This window comes from Hibiscus syriacus, unplaced genomic scaffold, assembly GCF_006381635.1.
Source record: "Hibiscus syriacus cultivar Baekdansim isolate YM2019G1 unplaced genomic scaffold, ASM638163v2 tig00111502_pilon, whole genome shotgun sequence".
NCBI lineage: Eukaryota > Viridiplantae > Streptophyta > Magnoliopsida > Malvales > Malvaceae > Hibiscus > Hibiscus syriacus.
Window position 1 is genome coordinate 253717 of NW_024063105.1, and position 20811 is coordinate 274527.

The 20811-nt window shown below is 35.2% G+C and overlaps 1 protein-coding gene, 1 non-coding gene and 3 pseudogenes across 2 annotated transcripts; 1 reads left to right on the top strand and 4 right to left on the bottom strand.

Annotated features, from left to right (window-relative positions):
* Nucleotides 1-3239: 3239 nt before the first annotated feature.
* Nucleotides 3240-4517, bottom strand: LOC120163881 (annotated as a pseudogene).
* A 1661-nt stretch (nt 4518-6178) lies between these two features.
* TRNAT-AGU lies at nt 6179-6252 on the bottom strand. Its single transcript has one exon. It is a non-coding gene; the product is annotated as a tRNA-Thr (tRNA).
* A 401-nt stretch (nt 6253-6653) lies between these two features.
* LOC120163882 lies at nt 6654-8928 on the bottom strand (annotated as a pseudogene).
* Nucleotides 8929-8940: 12 nt separating this feature from the next.
* On the top strand, nt 8941-11833 carry LOC120163885 (annotated as a pseudogene).
* Nucleotides 11834-12207: 374 nt separating this feature from the next.
* Nucleotides 12208-15588, bottom strand: LOC120163893. Its single transcript, XM_039173701.1, has 4 exons — nt 15449-15588; nt 13699-15091; nt 12647-13610; nt 12208-12529 (listed from the first exon to the last, which is right to left on the bottom strand). The coding sequence occupies exons 2-4, from the start codon at nt 14890-14892 to the stop codon at nt 12276-12278; spliced, it is 2412 nt and encodes an 803-aa protein (XP_039029632.1). The 5' UTR covers nt 14893-15091; nt 15449-15588; the 3' UTR covers nt 12208-12275.
* Between the last annotated feature and the right edge of the window lie 5223 nt (nt 15589-20811).

Here is a 20811-nt window from a genome sequence, read left to right on the forward strand (position 1 = left end):
TTTTAAAGTTCTAATTTAGATAATTCATTGACGCTAAATTTAATTTCAATCGAGAAAATTATAACTAATTATTTTAATTTATATTTTTTAGAGTTCAAGTGCCGTTAGAAATTTATCCATTTTTTTATGATAAAAAATTAAAGTCCGGATAGTTCTCTCATTTTAGGATTAAGGTATTCATAAGATTTAATTAAAATTTATATAGGAATTTACAGATTGATCATTAAGAATGACGATAGCAAATTTGAATTTAGTTTTATAAACTCAAATTTTTGAATTTTAACTGCTTGTATTATATGCATTTGTGAGAAGAGCTTGATATTTATTTCACTTGAATTTTAGTACTTTTAAATTCTAATAGGATAGGTTACATTTTAGATTTTGAATTCGTGTATTTTTGTTATAGTAGCATTTCTTTAGATTTCTGTTGATATTTAATGTGTATTTTTATGGTAGTATTTCCTTGAACCACATCATTATTCTTTATTAATATTAAAAGTGATCATATTATTATTAGCAAGATTTTTATAGTAGTATTTCCTTGTGTCACAAGGAATAATAACAATTTTTTTACTACCGAGATCGTTTGGCTCGTACATCGATTAATTAAATCGTAAATCCAAAGTATTTGAGAGGAATGAAGAAGATAAACAGGAAAAATGATATAAATAAACATTAGTGATGATGCGGGTATATAACCAGACCCTTGTAGGTTTAATATGTATTGAGAAGTTGTTCAACTTAATGCAGATGTATTTCTTTTGAGATGTGAATCATTGATGTTGATCAAGGTTCGGCACAAATGCGGTGCTAGAGGATGGAGATGACAATGAACTGATTGCTTTCGTTGAGAGTTGAACTCGAACCTCCCGCTTACTGAAGTGGTTCTCTAACCAACTGAGCTACGAAAGCATATGTCCTAATTTTCTTAACAATTCTATAGTTTTCATAAAACTAAATGACAGTTATAATTGTTCCCAAGTTCCCAACCTCCAATACCTAAACTCTATTGCCAACCTTATGATATCAAATATAAGGGGAACTATAGATATTCTTATATAACAAAGTGGATTTATGTAATCTTCTTAGTGAAATCATTAGAATTTGATACAAGTAAATCAACTCCTCATATGGGGAACTAGCTGGAAAACTCCCAAAAGACCCTAAAACAGTTCATTTTCCTCTCTCAAATCAAAACAATACAGCTCTTAGCTTCAAGGGAAAAGAATCCATCATAAGCTCTATACAGATGTTGGGACATCTTCTCCCCCACATTCTTCAGCTGGCCAAGGAAAATGTTGACTATGTACATGTCGGTGTCACCGGCTCACACCGCGGGTCAAAATGGATTTGTTCATGAAAAGCCATGCTTGCATATCAAAAGATAAACTCCTTGAGGATTAAGTGGACTAGCATGGCAAAGCAAATGATAACAAGTACTGAAGCACACATTTTGCTACGGTTGTCGGCTGGTATTTAATGGTCCTATAGCTACATCTGTAAAACATGTCATGAGTTTTACCCACATGAAAAATGTGCTAAATTGCCATACGAGATACAACAACCTTTTTCATTCTAGCCATCCTCTTAACCTCTAAGCTTCATATCGCCCTGGGATTGGTCGGCTTATTACATGTGATGAGTGCAAAGACAATTGTCTTGGCTTCATATATTTCTCTGAGCCGTGTAACTTCAGGCTTTAACGTGAATTTTTGGTTTCATGATAACTTTGAAATTGGTGAAAAGGCTATGGAATTAAGTGCCGAATCATGCTCAAGTTCAAGGCCTGAACAAACACCCCATCTGCTTTATCTGGTGTGTCGACCTCGATCTTTTTTCAATCCATGCGCTGTTAAAAAAGATGCGAGGTGCAGTTGGAAGCCGATGAAAGCGTCAAATAAGAAACATTTTGCAGTACATAAAGAAAGTTACCAGGTAAAAGGCATCGACAAAAGGGTGTAGGACGATTAACCATGAAAAAACAGTGAATCCATACATTGTTGAAGTTACGAGGTGTAGTTCGAATCCCTTGAAAGCATCAAATAAGAAACGTTTCCATTTCTAGCTGCAAAGCCTAGAGAAAGTCGCCATATAAAAGGCATTGTCCAATGGTATACGTAAGAGTCAAACTCAAGACCTCCCCCTTACTAAGGTGCTCAAACCAACTAAGCTATGAAAGCAGATGCTATGAGTTTCTTTTAATTGTTCTGAACGATTGTAAGGTGATACTTGTTCAGAATTTTTATTTATTTATTGACAATGCACTCGTATTATGCAGACATGATTATTCGAATATGAAATCTTTAGAGAAAATCGTGTAATGAATTTCAGAATTATTAAGGACAAATGCTGGCACAATCAATCAAAGTGCCCTTAGACACCACCTATGACAAAAAGTGGGTCGGGCTTTACATACAGTTTGCCAGTAGCAATGGAAGAGCACCCATTAGCGACCCACATAATTCATTCCTTCATTACTCCCTTCTGACAAACCTGGCTCAAATTCAACCGAATTTCCGGATGACTCGGTCTTCTGTCTCCCTTTGAGTCCTGGTTCTGAGCATGACTGTAAGAAAATGATAGGATTGGTTGACTCGAGATTTAGTTGATATGGAACCGATCAAGAATGATAGGAATCACTGCCGTCCACTCTTCTCTCGTATATTTTAGAATATTTTTTGTATTTTCTATTAATAATTTATTTTCATCCCTATCAAAATTTTATAAATTCACCTCTCGAACATAAAATCTTACATCATTCCCTATAAATATTGATCTCCGACTAAGTTTCTGGTAAGTTTAGTTATGAAATAAGAATTCCATGAATCAAATGTGATTTGCTTTGGTATGTATGTCCGTTATTATAAAATGCATATGATGAAAACAAGTTAAGGATCTTTATATGTCAAGTATGTTCAAGGTATTCAATGTTTAATCCGGACTAATTATGAAGCTTAAGGCTCAATATGTTATGAAAGTTATGATACATGAACATGATATCACATGTGAATCATTATGAAAGTAAGTTTATGTGTGATTTCTAGCTACCCTTGAACATTAATCGAGTATCGTATACGTGTGACATGTCATAGAATCCTTTTAAACTCATGTATAGATTATGTATATATGACTTGAACATTAATGGTGGTGGAATGACCATTTTATGTTATTTTTGGCGATGGACGATTAGTGGGCTTCATTTGTATGCTCCAAAATGCAGCCAATATCATTTTCCTCGCAATCTGTTCATCAACTTAAGTCACATCTCCTAACCCCATGCTCTCCCCTTGATCAAATCGATCATATATACATGATGGAAAATAAATTTGACTCAAATGCTTAACTGATATATTCAGATTCTTTCTTCTTCCCACCATTTCCATTAATAACATCCCGAAACTATAAACATCCCGAAACTATAAACATCAGCTTTACATGAGATGCGTCCAATGTTTTTGTAGAACAATTCAGAAGCAAAGTATCCTACTGTACCACGAGCAGCTGTGAGAGAGATGATACTGTCATCCACCGAATATAATTTCGCAAGACCGAAATCAGATACTCTGGGGACAAAGTTTTCATCCAGAAGAATGTTGTGCCGTTTGATGTCGAAATGTAGAATCCGCATTTGACATCCTTTGTGCAAGTAGTCGATCCCTCGAGCCACACCGAGTGCAATCTCCAACAGTTTTGGCGAACTTAAACTGCAAGTTTCCTTTGAAAATATGATTTTGTCTAAAGATCCGTTCACCATGAAATCATATGCAAGTGCTCGTTTCGATCCCTCCACACAGAATCCAATGAGTTGGACTACGTTCATGTGATGAATCCTTCCGATTGTGGCCACTTCACTGACGAAATCTTCTCCATTTGCTTTGGATTTGCCAAGCATTTTTACTGCCACCAACCGACCACTACGAAGCTTTCCTTTGAACACAGAACCGAACCCTCCTTGGCCTAACTTAACTTTGAAACCTTCTGACATTCTTTTTATTTCACGGTAAGAATATCGGATAGGCATGAAATTGTTTTGACTTTGAAGAAAGTTTTCAATAGTGTCATCCATTGATAAATGTCTTCTCCTACACGTGTGTGTGTAACAAGTGCAATCAAACAAAATATTCCCAGCAAAGTTGTTGCTAATAGTATGCCTGTTTCCCCAAGAAAATCACATACAGAAGAATACATGAGCATTCATAATTAAGTTGAAACTTGAAATATTTCAATTAAAATTTGTACTTCAGTTCAACACAAATCTTTATCGTTGAACTATATAAACATAGTCAAAAGTTGGGACAGGAAGAATTACATACTTGAATACAGAGCCTAAAGCAAAAGCAAAACCATTAAAATAAAATACATGATCAAATCTGAAAGATTAACCTTTTCCAAAGATATGGTCGAAGGTTCCCGGAAGAACAAAGGCCAGATTGTTCTGTATATATGCATAAGCCGAAGATAGCAGAATTTCCGCCAACAGTAGCAGTCCAGAATACCAAAAAAAGAAACGAACCCATTAATAAGACCGTGAAAAATATATGAAAGAATCTAAAGAACGAATCGTAGATAACTATTACACTTTGAGAATCGGGTTTGAAGGCCAAAATATGTGGGGAATGTTACATGACACGTCGGCGCCTGTCAACAGGTTTATGTAAATATCAAAAGTGGATAAGCCACTAATATTGGACATCATGAATGGGAGCTGGGCTACAAATCTGCACGACTCATGAAAATCAGATATTTTTGAATTGGAGCCCGAAAAGTAGAAGTAGGTCTATGGAGATGAAGAGCTATTTGTTCGGCAACGAGAAGCATCAACATAAACCGAAGAGTTCATCTTTGTCGTGCAATTTACAAGATACATGATGTAAGCTGGATACCAACGTATTATGTTCTCAGGATAGTGATTGTACCAAGGGATGGAACTGCGAGGAATTGAGCAGTTATGACCGCACTTGGGAGGCTGACCTTTTAGTCGAAAAGGCCAACTGCTTTCAACGTTTCCACACATAGAAGGGCCGCGCCGGTTGCTTCTGCCTGGTCTAGCATCAGAAACATATGAGGATAGAGATAAAGCAAGGACCAAGAAGCTAAAGAAGAGATGTTTGGATCTTAGCATCATCATCATCAAGTTCTGGTGGAGCTCCGATGAGGAAATAACCAACAGGATGTTATTTAATCTTCACTGTCAACTATTCATTTATTCTATGGCTGTAAGCCTGTAACTGAAAGAAAACATCTTCCTTTGAAAAATCAGTCGACTATTAAAACAAAAGTGGAAAAGAGGGTTAATATAAGTCAGTCAATGCTCTTAGACTTGAATATTCACAAACCTTTTATCAAATTGGAAAACAAAAAACACCATTCATAGATTGATGAGGGGAATGAAACAAATGACAAGTGGTAACCGTATTGTTCATTACTTTTCCATCAAAACGTGTAATCAATTTTAGTGTCCGGTGTCCCATCGAAGAAGAAAGCTGGGAGCATGTAATTCAGTTTACTTTTCCATCAGTTTATTAGTCATTGGACTTGCTGACTTGAGTTATTTCCACATATATGGTAGTATTTACTTAAATATGTTTCTTTTAACTATAATAATTAGAGTTAGTTATACTATATGTCTTTAAATATCTTGTGATCATCATGCAACTCCATTTGCTTGTCCTTTGAACCTAAAAGTCATTTACATTATGCATATAATTGTGAACATTGGTTATGTGCTAATTACTTAAAGCGACCCTTGAAATATGAGTCCCACTCGGATGATCTTTAGTATTTCCGGCATGATTAACAATGAAAAGAAAATAAGAAACGCAACCACGGTCTCCTTGTAGAAGCAACATAGCCTAATCACCTTTGAAAGTAACTTTTGTTTATTATTTATTAACCTACTGATTATCCTTTATTTGTTGTTCTGGTTAAGCCTGCACTTCCTACATTGGTAGGTCTTGTTCATTCACATGATGAAGTCTTAACTAATGCATGTCGGGCACGCCGAGTAGCTGTTAATCGAATCTGAAAGTCTTAACTGTGAGTTATTCTGACAAAAAAACATCAATTCTTTGGCTTTTACAGCCACCCAGGTATTACAAGCTGCAAAACATAGAGAAAGTTAGCACATAAAAGGCATTGTCCAATGGTGTAAGATGATAATATTGAAAAATAAATAAAATGCTTTCGTTGAGAGTCGAACTCAAGACCTCCCGCTTACTAAACGGGTGCTCTAACCAACTGAGCTACGAAAGCAGATACCTTAGCAGTCTTAAAATTGTATAAGACACTTACACTAAGTAACAGTTGTTGATCCCAAGCTTCTTACCTCCAATAACTAAAATCTAATGTCTACCTTATGGTATCAAATTTGAGGAGGGAAAATATAGCTAGGATTCTTATATAATATGTAATCTTCTTAGTCAAATCAATAGAAATTGATATAAATCAACTCATGGGAAACTACCCTAAAACAATTCATCTTTCCTTGTCAAATCAGAAGAATACAGCTCTTCTCCAAGGAAAAAGAATCCATCATAAGCTCTATACAGACGCTGGGACATCTTTTCACCACATTCTTCAGCTGGCCGAGGACACAGATTCGGCTTTGGACGGTTCGTTTCACCGGCTCAAACCGCTGGTCAAATTGGACATGGTCATGATAAGCCATGCTTGCATATCAAAAGAATATCTCCTTGAGAGAGGACTAGCATGACAAAGCACATGACAACAAGTACTGAAGCACACATCACCATTCCTCCTTGTTTCTGTGTTCTCTCTGCCTGCAAAGTCCAATCCATATAAGAATGTGAAAAGAGTCACGAGAAACAGACGAATTCAGATCGATACTTGGACAAAACAGAAAGGACCTTCTGTAGCTGTTTGAGGCCTTCTTCAACTGTAGTTGCAACATTCTGAATGTTGTAGTCTATCCGATCAATAATGGTGCCCGGTTGGATGAGAGAAGTGCATTTAGTGATACCAGAAAAGTTCGGAACCCCTATTAGCAAGAGCTGATGGATTCCTACCTGATCAATCACGAGAACTGACAGGTCCATCATAATCTGAGCAAGTTCATTTACTGACTCCACAACCTACAAAAAAGAATTTAAGTAAATATAAATAAATAGCACCTGATAGCTATGAGAGCAGCTCAAATAAGAAATGTATTGTGAGTAATGCACTACTTGCCTGTTGGATCTCCCTTTCCCTCTCAACTGTATATGCCTCACTTTGTTTTAGCTCTGCCATCTGACTCATTAAACATCTAAATAACATAACTGTGAAAGATTAGAATATGACACCTAACTGAAATCAAATATAAGACATAATATCTTGATATCCAAAATACAATTGAGCTCCAAGATCCTAACATGATATTTGAGCTTAGCACCCTAAAACTCATCTTTACTGAAATGAGATCGGATGGATCATATAATGGAAACATGAACAGGAGATGGTTTAAAGAAATACCATATCATCCCATTCATCATCTTCTTCTTTAGATCTATTCCCATTTAGATTCATCTCCATATCAGCTCCTGATCATACACAAGAAACCAATAATTTAATTACACTGAAAACATCAAGCACTAAGTTTGAATTGTTCGACTAGTTAGAATTCAGAACTTAATAAAATACAGTAACATGTTGTATTGCCAAGAGGAAGGTTTCTTCTATTACCTCCATCTGCTGCCTGAGGCGCTTCAAAAAAGTTGATTGTTTCTTCCAGAGCTCCATTGAAAGGTTCTGAAGGTCAGTGGCAAGTTGACGCTGCCGAAAAGAAGAAAAGCATCGAAAGAAAGAAATACAAACAAAAGTACAATCCAGAATAGAACATCTTTGAGAGATTAACAACACATGTAAAATGCCAGAGCCCTTGGAGAATCAAAGAATAACACCAGATGTCGGACACTACTATGTACTATCTTTTACATTCCAAAAACACAGGTGTATGGGCTAGAAAACTAAAAGATGCCAACAAAGGTGATAGAGAGGAGCACTTGACACTGCATCATGTTAATATCATTCTCTCCAAAACCTGCTACTTGTAAAATTTAGGCCAATAGGCAATAGACAAAACACCAAGAAGCAAGAAATAATCGCCATGCTAAATGAATAAGTGACATACGAATGCTTGCTTAAATGAATTACATTTCTTGACCTGAACATAGAGCTTCACAATTCACAAATGAATTTGATAGCCACTAGGCCTTACCAGAACAATTTTCCTGACATTTGAATCCCCAGAAGTTCCAGTAGCAGAGAGTTTCTGTAATCTCTTCTCTGATCTCGTCAACAGATTGGTTATCTCACTAGTAAGATTCTCAATATTGCGTTGATCTTCTTCACCATCACCAAATGAAGGCATTAAAGCCTTTGCATGAGCCTTGCCTAACTCGGCCATTTTAGCCCGCGCACGTTGCACATTGGCGGCTATTTCTCCAGAAACATCTACCCAGGACGGTGGCAGACCGATGGGGGCCGTACCCTTACTGCAAAACGTTGACGATCCTTTATTGTCCTACTAATAATTTTTTTTTACCATTAAGCTAAACTAATTTATATCTGAACAAGTTCACACATAATTAAAGCAAGAAATAATTTCACCGAAAACAACGATCAAATGACCGAAAACGTATAAAAAATTGTGTTATAAAAACAAAGTAAAATATATTATAAAATAAAATTACTAAAAAAAATAAAAATATGATATAAGAAAATAAATTAAGAAATATTAGCGACAAAAAAATAGTTGGTGTCTCCGTCAACAGCTAAAGAAGAAAAGGGAGCAAGCGGTTAAAAATTTTAAAATAATTTAATTTTAAATTTATTAGATATTGATATACTCATGAATTAGAATAAAACCTTAAAGATAAATAAATTAAGATTTTTTTTTTATATAAAATCGCTAACACTTACTATTTCCATCTCCACGTAAAAAAAGCAGCTGCTTCTCTTTCTCAAATATCAAACCCCAAAGACCTAGCTTGCCTCCTTTCTAGTTTCTTGGATTTTTGCTAATTGAACTTCACAAAGCCAAGATCAGAGTATAAAAGATTTGATTTTTTACCCCAGAAATTTAGTATTTCATTTTTCTTATTCTCTCGGTTGAAATTTAACTGATTTAAAAGTGGATGCTGATTCATGGACTGTTTGTCTTTCTTCAACCACTAGGAGGTATCATCAATCAGCTCTTCAATCACGATCTGGTAGGCCTTCAAAACCATTAAAAAAGAAAGAAACTTGGAAACCCTTTAAGAAAAGATTAGTCTTTTTAGTATATTCTTTTTTTGCCTTCTAAAAGAGTTGATTTAATGTTTGGAAATGGGTTGAAAGTGCAGATATGTTTATGGGGTTTGAAGAAATGGATGAAGAAGACGATTTAAGAGAGGAATTCCCATGCCCTTTTTGTTCAGAGTATTTCGATATCGTCGGCTTGTGCTGTCACATTGATGATGTGCATCCCGCGGAAGCTAAAAATGGGGTATTTCTCAATCCTTTTTTCCCCTTTTTCTTTAATTCTGATATTTTCTATAACTTATAAGCAAGTTTATCTTGTTAGTACTTCTAGTTAAGAATTATTCAAAGCTCGCTTAACTGAGTTAAGCTGTGAATTATTATGAGTCCAATTAAAAGGAACTGGGTTGTTTGTTATGGATCCAAGTTGTTGAAGTTCTAAGCTTTTGCTTCAAAAGTTGCTATTTTACTTAAATGGCTCTTGTAATGGTTATAATATGAACTAGTTTGGACTACAAGCTCCAGTTCAGGTAACTGGAAAAATTAGCTCCCTTGTTGATTTACACATTTTATATTAATCCTTGCCTGGCTTGACAAATAGTAGACTGGCCTTCTATATGTAAGTTTGATGTAAAGGAGTTTTGTAGTTATTGTTTATAGATTCTTATGTTGCTCGGTGTGCGAGAGCGTTTTATTATAATTGGGATAGTGTTTACTGAATCTAAACTCTTGTTGATGAATGGTTGCTTCTATTTGTAGGTATGTCCTGTCTGTGCATTGAGGGTGGGAGTAGATATGGTTGCACATATAACCTTACAACATGGAAATATATTCAAGGTATCCGTGCATATCTAGTTACTATTCTTTATGTTGAAATATCTTTGGAATCCATGGTTAAGTTGTTTAAATCCGTTGCTCTTTATGTGACGTCTACCTTGAAATCATGTTGGACTCTGCTAAATTTTGTAGAATTTTACCATTGGATCTCAATCTTACTAGAATATCTATCACCTTTGGTATGCAAGAAGACTTCTCTGCCCCCATCCCACTATTGTGGGGCAGTAGCAGCATTCCTACCTTCATTTGTGGCCTTTGTTGTACGACAGTTGCTTCATTGTTAGGACCCGATTCATATATCTTCATTTCCTTAACAAGTGGTTACATGCAGCGCAAACGGAAATCGCGTAGAAGTGGATCTCATTCAACACTTTCTCTTCTGAGGAAGGAGCTGCAAGAAGGAAACATGCAGTCCCTCTTTGGAAGTTCTTCTTGTATGGCACCCTCATCCAACTCCGCACCTGATCCATTGTTGTCTTCGTTTATTTTGCCCATGGTTGATGATGGTGTTAGTGTTCAGCCTCAGTTTTCTATCGGAATAAGCTTAACTAAGAAAAGTTCAGGTGTTAATAAGTCAGAGAGGTAAGTTGTAGTGTGTTTAGAATCTTATTGTTCTTTCTATCATCCGGTAGCTTGATGCAATTCTTTTTAATTTACGTGGTCTTTTATTAGGTTACTAACTTGAAATTGTAGACAAAGTGGCGAATCTTGTTTAAAATCTGGTTGCCCTTTTTTTTTCTCAAGGAGAAGCCATCTACAATGCCATTCTTTGAGAAAAGGAGGCAAATTCAACATACATTTAATTTATTAGCATGCAATGACTTTATTTTATTAATATTGAAATGTAAATACTTATTATGCCTCCCAAGAAAATAGAACTAGATGTTCAGCGCTATGTCATGTGCTTGGAGGATTCATTCAACTCTTAAAATTACACTTGTTAAAGCAAAAACTAAGCAGATTGACCTCTATTGCCATTGATCTTGATCTCTACCTGCTGGTTCGAACTACTGATTTCAGCCTATATCTTTAGTCAAGGACCCCATCTCTGTACACGGTCTTTATTTTCCTCTCTTCAAAGTTCCGCATATTGGTCAGTTTTTTAAGCAGGATAGTTGGAGCAGGCTATAAAACTCTATGCTAGTGTCAAATTGTACATCTGCCTTACCATATTACTAATATGAATGGTTTAATAGTGTTTAGGCTGAGTCTCTCAGTTTTCGGTTAGCATTTATTCTTTCTCATCTGCTTCGGTATCGCAACCTTATTCCAATGAGACTGATGATGATCTAGTATTGGATTTCTCCTCTGGCAATGAACTTTTCCTAAAGCTTTTATCAGCCTTCTCTTCTAATATTTGGCTTTGATAACAGAAATGTGCAGTCAACTCCTCTTTCAGTCAAAGATCAGGAAGAGAAGGCAAAAAGATGTGAATTTGTTCGAGGGCTGCTGTTATCCACAATTCTCGATGATAACTTTTGATGCCATAAGGTTGGTTGGCTGCAATTGTGGACCCGAATCCCTTACGGGCGTCAGGTTAACAGTTAAGAGGGCAAACTGCTAAGCTCTATGGGTTTGTTATGCTGTACGTACGGGTTATGTTGATGTCTTACAATGTTGGAATAAGGTGTAGGGATGAGTGTAATATATGTAGCATGTGTGGACTCGTTAGTTTTTTAGGACATTATCAGATTTCCACTTCAACTTTTCAATTTCAGGTCATGATCATATTTAATAAGAAAAATAAATTTAAATTCTAGAATGGTGTGTTGCATTCAAGTAACATATCCAAAATCAAGCTCCCCTCATTTTCCCTATATCCTTATTCGTCCGATGGCAATCAGCAGACAGAATAGTTCGGTGTGCATAAATGGCTCTCTGTGCTGTAGCAAGACTGTCTTACTTCCCGGCACAAACTAGATGCAAAATCGAAAGGGTACACGTAGCCCACGCCTTTTTTTCAGAGGAGAAGATGAGCACTAAATGCAAGTAGCATGCAGTACAGAAAAATGACTTTGCCCTTCTAAACAATCCATTATGGTGATCAAATGAGAAAAGAGCACATTTTGGGCTCAATGTCAGATTGTCAGTGAATTGTAAGTATAAATCAACTGAAAAAATGCTGGTGTTTTAAATTTGCTTCTAAATCCTACTCGAAAAGTAAAAAATACGCTGAGAGATACATTTACCACATCGAAGATCTAAAGACCTAAACTTAACCACCGTCGGGATCTTGCATCCATGATCCTCTTTACTACATCTTTTACAAGAGAATCGAAACAAGTTAAGCAACAGCCTTTCATTAAGCTCGCCTGTCCAGCTGCCACTCTTTCAACGTGCACACAATTTGACGACGGAGGCACGATTTGAACCTCACTACTCCTATGCTCAAGTCCACAAGCAGCCAGTAAGGTATGCATGGAACTCGTTGCTATGTCCTTGAGAGTGCCGTTGTCTGCATATACATATAGAAGGCTTTGAAAAGTCTCCAAAAACAAGATAGAACTCAATTACTGAAGTCACTTGCAAAAATCATTCACAAACAATAGTTTCAAGGCGGAGCTCGACTTACCTAAATCGATTCTACTGGAAAAGGCTTTCAAATGGCTTCTAACCATTGCATGCAATTGTTCCTTGGCCATCAAAACATTATCCTCGTCTCTAACAGAAAAAGGCAAATCATGACTGTCAGGCCTAATGTTTGATCCATTGCTGCAATTCGGGAGTTGCCCGTTTGAACTCATACCAGCAAGTTCAGGCCACAAAGTCAAGTTCACAGGTGTACTTAACGAAGGGGTTGTCAATTCTTGAACTGCTTGCCGTCTTAAGTGATCCAACCTTGAAGAAAAGAAGTCCCTGCCTTGCACTGAAGAAGAGGGATAATCCTGTAACCTCTCCTCGAACACTATTTGTGGTTGAGAACCCACATCTTGTTTCCTAGCTTGTTGAACTGTTGGTCCCCTACTCTGATCAATGTGAGAATTTACAAAATCAATGTCCGTATTAACAGCTGGTATTCCGTCGGATCTACCAGCCATAAGATTCATCCTATTGATTGAACGGAGATTTTGAATCTGGCGGTGCAACCATCGCCTACCCATCAGAGTCGGTGCTCCTGCTCCAGATACTGGAGAACCAGCTGTAACATCTACACTAGGAAATCTAGGCGATGAAAGACCCACAAAACCGGGAGTTAAAGGCATATGAGGTGAAGGCACTACGTTGGAGTCTAAACTTTCTCCTACATTTACAACAGGTGAGAATCTGTTGTACAAATTGTTTGTTCTCTGGTCAGGCAAAGAATCTTGAACTTGGGAACTAGAAGAACCAAGAGCTACAGGCCTGCAACCATTACAGTACCAATTACCTTCAGGTACTTCCCGCCCCAGACCGACACAATAGGTGTGTGCTGATGAATCACATAGATCACACAGTAACATCAATTCATCATCCCCACCTTGGTGGCATTCAGAACAAAAGACGTTCTCATATGGGTCCAGATAGCTTCTGAGTTCTTCCTCAGACGGTTGGTAGACCTACATACGACCAACATGTCCTTTCAAACCACTAGTAATAAACAAAAAAATATATAATTAGAAAATTATTATGAGAAATATAACATACCTGATCACACTTGGGGACTTGAATCACCACCTCTTTCAAATCAACCCCCGCCATTGATCTAGTAGGCTTACTGATTGTTTCGAACCTTTGCTTGCACAATGGGCAACGAGATTCCACTTTGGACCATGCCATAATGCAGGTGAAACAAAAATAATGATTGCAGCAGTTCAATGTGCCCCTAAATCTTCGCTTATCTTCCTCGGAGAGGCAAATGCCACAAACTGGCTTTATTACTTCAGCCTTCTTTTCTTCTACCTTCTCCTTGCCCTTTCTACCTGGAGGTTTCTTATTCTGGCCTAGCTCCTCAACCTCGTCGATTATCTTAGAGGATGATGAACTCCTCAAACTAGTTTTCAAACTTCCACACATACGGCTCGTTTCTTTAACTTGCTCTCTTTCTTCCTCTGAGACGGTATACTCATAGTCAGATGCCCCAGACAATACAAAATCTGAATCGGACGGTACAACATACGCCTTGTTTCTGCGTCCTCCATTTGTTTTGCTCTTTTTTCTCACAACTGAAGTGTTGTCTATAAAATCACAATACTCATCATCTTCTTCCTCGACCCTCCTTTTCCTTTTCAACAATCGTTTCTTCCTCCCTCCGTTTCTTGAAAGCTTCTTAGAAACAGCAGATTTCTTAAACTTTTTCCTTTGTTTAGGAGGACCCTTTTTCCGCAAACCTTTCTTACGAACTCTCATACTGTTTTTCTTCTTTGTCACAGTCAATTCCTCTTCCTCATCAAAACAATCTTCTTCGTCCAAAGTGAATTCCTCATCGTTGTCATCTTCATCATATTCCTCCTCATCTTCTTCTTCCCCCTCCTCCTCCTCCTCCTCCACCACCACCACCTCATATTCCTCCGTCTCATCATCTTCTTCATCCAACGCAACTTTCTGCTTTCGCATTTTCCTCTCTACAATCTTCCTCTTCCTTGCCAGAGGCATCCGTTTAGCTTTCGACCTAACAGCCTTCCTCACCACTTTCTCTTCCTCGTCGACAAAACCCCCAAAACTCTCTTCCGATGCACATACATCTGCGGAAGAACAATACTCTTCCACATCATCATCAGATTCCTCATTATCCTCGTCGGAAACTACGTAATCTTCATCCGAACCATCCGAATCCTCGTCCTTCGATCTACCCCTTCTCTTAAAGTTGCTTCTATGACCAACCTTCCCTCCCGTTGCCATCTATCCTCGCACCCCAAAACAACAAAGAAAAGCACCCAACAACAAATCCCTAATCGAATTGATAAATATCAACCTTCTTCGATTCACAAATAAACACCAAAAATCATGAATCCATATATTCTACAGCTCCTTTGTTTCTTCCATAGCTCCATGCAAATCAAAATACGAATCCTTTAAGGGAAACAAATCACCGACGGATCTGTATTACCATAGAAAATTTTAGAAAACAAAGAGAACCCGGATCATAAAAATCAACATAGTAAAGCATACATTGAAAAAAAAAATTATCAGACTTCACCAAAAACCAAACCCAAAAAGTAATTACCGTTACCTTTTCCTAAAGTTTTTCCTTTTCCTTCAAGAGAAAGAAAACGGATGATATTTCCAACCATTCAAATCAAGATTCTTTGAGCTTAAAATCAAAGAAAATCCAACATATATTAACAAAAATTGAAAGCAGCCATATATATTTTTTTCATTAAAACCAAACCAAAAAAGGAGGCAATAATTCAAATATTCTTTAAAAATAAAGGCGAGAGATAGAGAAAATTCTTACCTGGAGGAGCAAGACAACTGAAAAAACAAAGAAAAATGTGGTATTTTTGGCTTTGCAATGTCTGGAAAATTGTTTTTTCGGCTGTTACTTTGTTTTTTTTCCCGGTTTTTACGTTGTTAATTTCTTGAAAAATATATATTTTCGCTCTTTCGAAGGGATAAATGGAAATTAAAATATAAGAAAACGTTTTGATAATAATCAGGATAAACTACATCCAAGGTCATCTTATTATAGATTGGTAACAAGTATGTCACCTTTTTTCTAAATATTACAAACTGATCATTTAATTAAAATGTTGATACAAATATATCATTATATCGTTAAAATTGAAAGAAATGTCTAATATGGCTGCTATATAATTCCTAAAATTTATAAATTTTATCTTAATACAAAATATTCCGTTAAATTTAACATTCATATTTATTTTTTTATTAATTTAGTCCTTTTTAGGATATTGTTAAATTAAATAAGTCCATCAAATTAAAGACATAGTTAGATAATTACATATTGTTATGTAGTAGTAGTAATAAGTTAATGTTAAAAGTTATTATGTAAAAAATAATAATAAAATATTCATAAAATAATAACAAACAATTTAAGAGAAAAACAAATACCAAAATGGTAAAGTTTTAAATATAAATAGTTAAAGTTATTTAATTGTTATGAATTAAGAATAAATTGATAAATTTTATAAATTATAAAGATTAAAAGTATTATTATATCATGTCACGTCACTATTACTTTTAATATTTAATGACAAAATGATCTATTGATAATAATATTTTAATTGAGTGATCCGTTTACAACTTAGAAAACAAAAGTGACATATTTGTTATAAAATCTATAACTGAATGACTTTATACGTTGTTTTACCCTAATAATAATGATAAATATTATGGCTTACGCAACTTCGTGACCTCGTCGCGGAATGTAAATGCGAAAGTACGTAAATACCCTTGGTCCCTGTGAAGCAGTTTAACTGTAATTCTGACTTGGGCTCTGCTTGAGTACATGTCATGGACACCGAAATTGCACTATCAGTGTTTTCATTTTGGCTTAATGGTAATTTTCTTTTTTAAAATAATCTTCAAATTATTTTTTCACTCAAGTTATTATTTTTTTACATTGTTACAATATTAACGTGTCAGTTAGATATCTATTTTGATAAAAAAAAATTAAGATAATATATATAAATAGTCCGTCAATTATATGACATTGCTTTATTAAGTCTAATGATTATTAAAAATTATAAATAGTCATCCCACTATAGAGTGTTACTTTGTTGAGTACCTTGACTATTAAAAGTTATAAAATTGTCACTTAACTATTCATATGTTTCAAACTCATCATTTTCCATTAAAATTTTGGCAGTCGTCTGAGTTGGATGTTAACATGCTAACTAAGATATGACAGTCGTTCACTCATTTGAGATTACGTGATCAGATTTTATCATATCACAATCAACAGGTTAACATCCGACTCATATTGCATTCATTTTTCAATGAAAAATGACAAGTTTAAAACATATGAATAGTTGGATGATCATTTTGTAACTTTTAATAAAGGGACTCAACAAGCTAACACCCTATGGTTGAGATATCATTTTATAACTTTTAATAGTTGGGGAATTCAACAAAGTATCACCTTATAGTTGGGATCATTTGTGTGCTTTACCCAAAAAATTAAATATATAAATGAAAAAAAAAACAATTTGAACGTTCATATTTCTTATTAAACTTTAAAGAAAATTAAAACTAACTAAATGAAAAATGACAGCTTTCTAATTCCACTAATATTTTTTTAATTTCACCGTCAATATTGGCCTGAGAATATGTTTTATTATTTGATTTAGATGCCACGTTCACTTTCCACTATTTTTATTAAAAAATTATATGAATAAATATTAAATTACTAATAAATCGATATAAGAGCTGTAAGTGATATAAGCAAATATCATTATCAACGTTAAACGATTAAACATAAACATATTAATAATTATTTTTATCATATCCAAATGATTGTAAATAATTATCAAAATAAAATAATTAATCTGATAGTCCAATGCAAGAAAATAATCAAATAATTATTAACTTTATCATAATGTTAAGTTATTAACAAAATTATACTATTTCATTATTATTTTTATTTTTGGGTCACAAATATTTTAGCAAAATGCTTAATTTAAGTAGACGGAGAGCCAATAGTATAAACTTAAATATAGTAAAGGGTGAAAACTTATATTAAATAAAAGTTATTGTCCAATTAATATAGTATTTTAGTAAACAGGCTAGGGCAAAAGCCACGAGATAATGTTCTCAAACTATTTAATTCACGAGATAATGTTTTGGTCATATTATTTGCTGAGATAGGGTGAAATCTACAGTGCAGTCGAAGGTCGCCATGGCATCCGGGCGAGCTAGGAGGTCGCCATGGCATCCGAGCGACCTGTGTGGTGTTTTGCATGAACCATGCACGTCCAATAGGTAGGTCGCCATAATGCATGTCGCTAGGATGTCCTGGCGACCTACCATGTCGCTTGGATGCCCTGGCGACCTACCCATCGGACGTGCATGGCTCATGCAAAACACCATACAGGTCGCTCGGATGCCATGGCAACCTACGATTGCAATGTAGATTTCACCCTATCTCAGCAAATAATATGACCAAAGCATTATCTCGTGAATTAAATAGTTTGAGAACATTATCTCGTGGCTTTTGCCACAGTAAAGGATTAAGTGGTAAATCGCAATTTGCCCTTTCCTAATGACTAGGAATGGTCAAGGATTATATTGGATTTTTAGCTATTCGAATTTAATCGGAATACTTTCCACTTATATTTATTCAATCCGAGTTTAAAAATTTTAAATTTGACCTAAATTTTAAGTTAAATCTTACACCCAACCTGATCATATATATATAGATGTAAAAGATGTTGATCCACTTGCACTTGGTATAAAACTTAAAGTTTTACATTCTTTTATGATTGTTCGATGAAGGGAAATAAAAGGTTGAGATTAACTCGCTATTCTTTCAGTGAATATCTTTCATTTCGTACTGTTAATCTCAACCTTTAATTTCTCATCCAATGATCCTAAAAAGGTGTAAAACTTTTTAATTTTACACTATATAATTAGATCATGGTACATATATATGTGTTATTTTTATTAAGTAGAATAAGAACTAAACTAAAAATAAAATAAAAAATTATTACAATTATTACAAATATACAAAAAATAATTATAATACTATAATGAGTCAGGTTAGGTTAAAAATTTCAATTCAAGTCTTAATTTGATCCACCCGACATCACCTTCAAAAAAAAATTGACCCAATTCATCTAAACCCTGATTTTTTATATAAAAAACTGATGATAAAAGACATAACTTATAGGATAATGATTATTCAAGTGCTATAAAGATTACGGAAAATGCAAATGATTTCATTGATTAATATAGATAAAAACCAATGAAGGGATTTGCATAACATGATATACTTTGCTTGATGATTCAGAACGAGTCTTCAACCACGTCTAGGAGAGGGAGTTTGGAAATCCAAGATATGTTATCGAATCCGACTCGTTGGCCACCTCTCGCGGTTGTCAAGTCGAACGAGGACGATAAACTCATGGCCAACAAGCAAGACAACTCGAATAAACCGTCTGCAAACAAAAAGGGCAACCGATAGAACGAACAGCAACGAGTCCAGTCCGAAGTTGGCTCCACCGATGATTCTTTCAGCATCGATGCCACGACTAGTGATTGTTCCGAGATCGACTCGGTTTCGCATTGTGTTCCTAAAACAACCACTGCTTCCAGCAAAGACCAAGTCCACAGAAATCAAGTAAGCTGCATTTAGATATTCCTTTATCAGCACATAATTCAGTTTTGTGATTTACATTTCACTTTGTTTGAAAACCGGGAGTGCAGTTCCATCACTAATACCGTCACCGTCGACCCAGAGACAGTCCACCGGAGCTATTCCGAATGCGAGGAAGCCAAAGCGGAAACCTTCGCCTATAAAGTGATTAAACGAACAGTGTTAACAGAACCGGCCTCCTCATTTTCTTCTTTTTTCTTTGTGCTCCTTGGTTGCAGTGAAAAGGAGATGGTCACATATAAAGTAGTGGCTTAGTTGTGGTAAAATCATAATCTCTATGATGATGATGATGATTTGATTTGGGAATTGTAGTACATAAGTGAGTTTTTTTCAGTACTAATATTTCAATACACCTACTTGTATGATTTTGTCATTTGATAATAGAAACAATTTAAACTCGAAATAATAAAAATTCGAAGTTCGAAAATGATCTATTGTACTATCTAGAGCTTGAGAGAAGAACTGTATTATATATGAAGTACATAAATGAGTTTTTTTCAATACTTGTATGATTTGGTCATTTGAAGATGCTAACATTTATTTCAAAAATAATTTAAACTCGAAATAACTTAAACCCGAAATCCGGAAATTATCTACAAATATAAAAAGTTTGCATATACATCAAGAGGTTGTAGCAGGAGGAGTGATTTTAGCCACAATTGAAGCAAAATGATGATGGGCATGAATGTTGATGCATGTCACATTTCCTTTTCAAATGAGTGGCTAACCTTATGTAGGACCCATAATCACATGGCCACGTCACCAAATGCCTTATTATTATTTTTCTTCCTAAACCCGGAAATTTTACCCCAACCACCATTCTTTCCGCCAGCCAAAAAACAGCAAATTTCTAATATTATTTTTCCTCATAAGAAGGGATAATAGTAACTTTTAAGCCCTGAACTTGACAATCCTTTAAATTTGATCCCTACTTTTTACCCACATCAATCCTTGAGCTTGGATTTTTTAGTCATTTTGAATTTTTGATGGAGCATCACTAGGGGATTGTTCCACAGCTAAAAATGGGAAAAGCTATCAAGTTTAGGGGATAATATTGATAAAACAATACAATGATTAAATTGAAAATTTTGTCAAATTAAGAAGCTAAAAAGTTGGTTTATCCATTTTATGAATGAACACACAAGTCAAAACCCAATTTCCATTTAGACCCTGAATTTTTTGACAGATAGAGTTTCTTTCATAATATAGTCCAGATGGATTATTATTTGTAAGGAAATATCAATATCAATAAATAAATTAATTAATTAAAGAAGTCAAACACCACTTTCTCTCTATTATACCTACTATGTTACTTTTTTATAACACTTTTCCATAATAATTATTATTAGTTGTCAAAAAGGGTAGGATGAATTGATGGTTAACACACCATAATTTAACAAAGGAAAAAAGTAAATTTATTTTTGGGACTCATGTGTAAAATCTTAAAATACAAGGCAGTCATTTGCATGATATAACAAAGTTTTGCT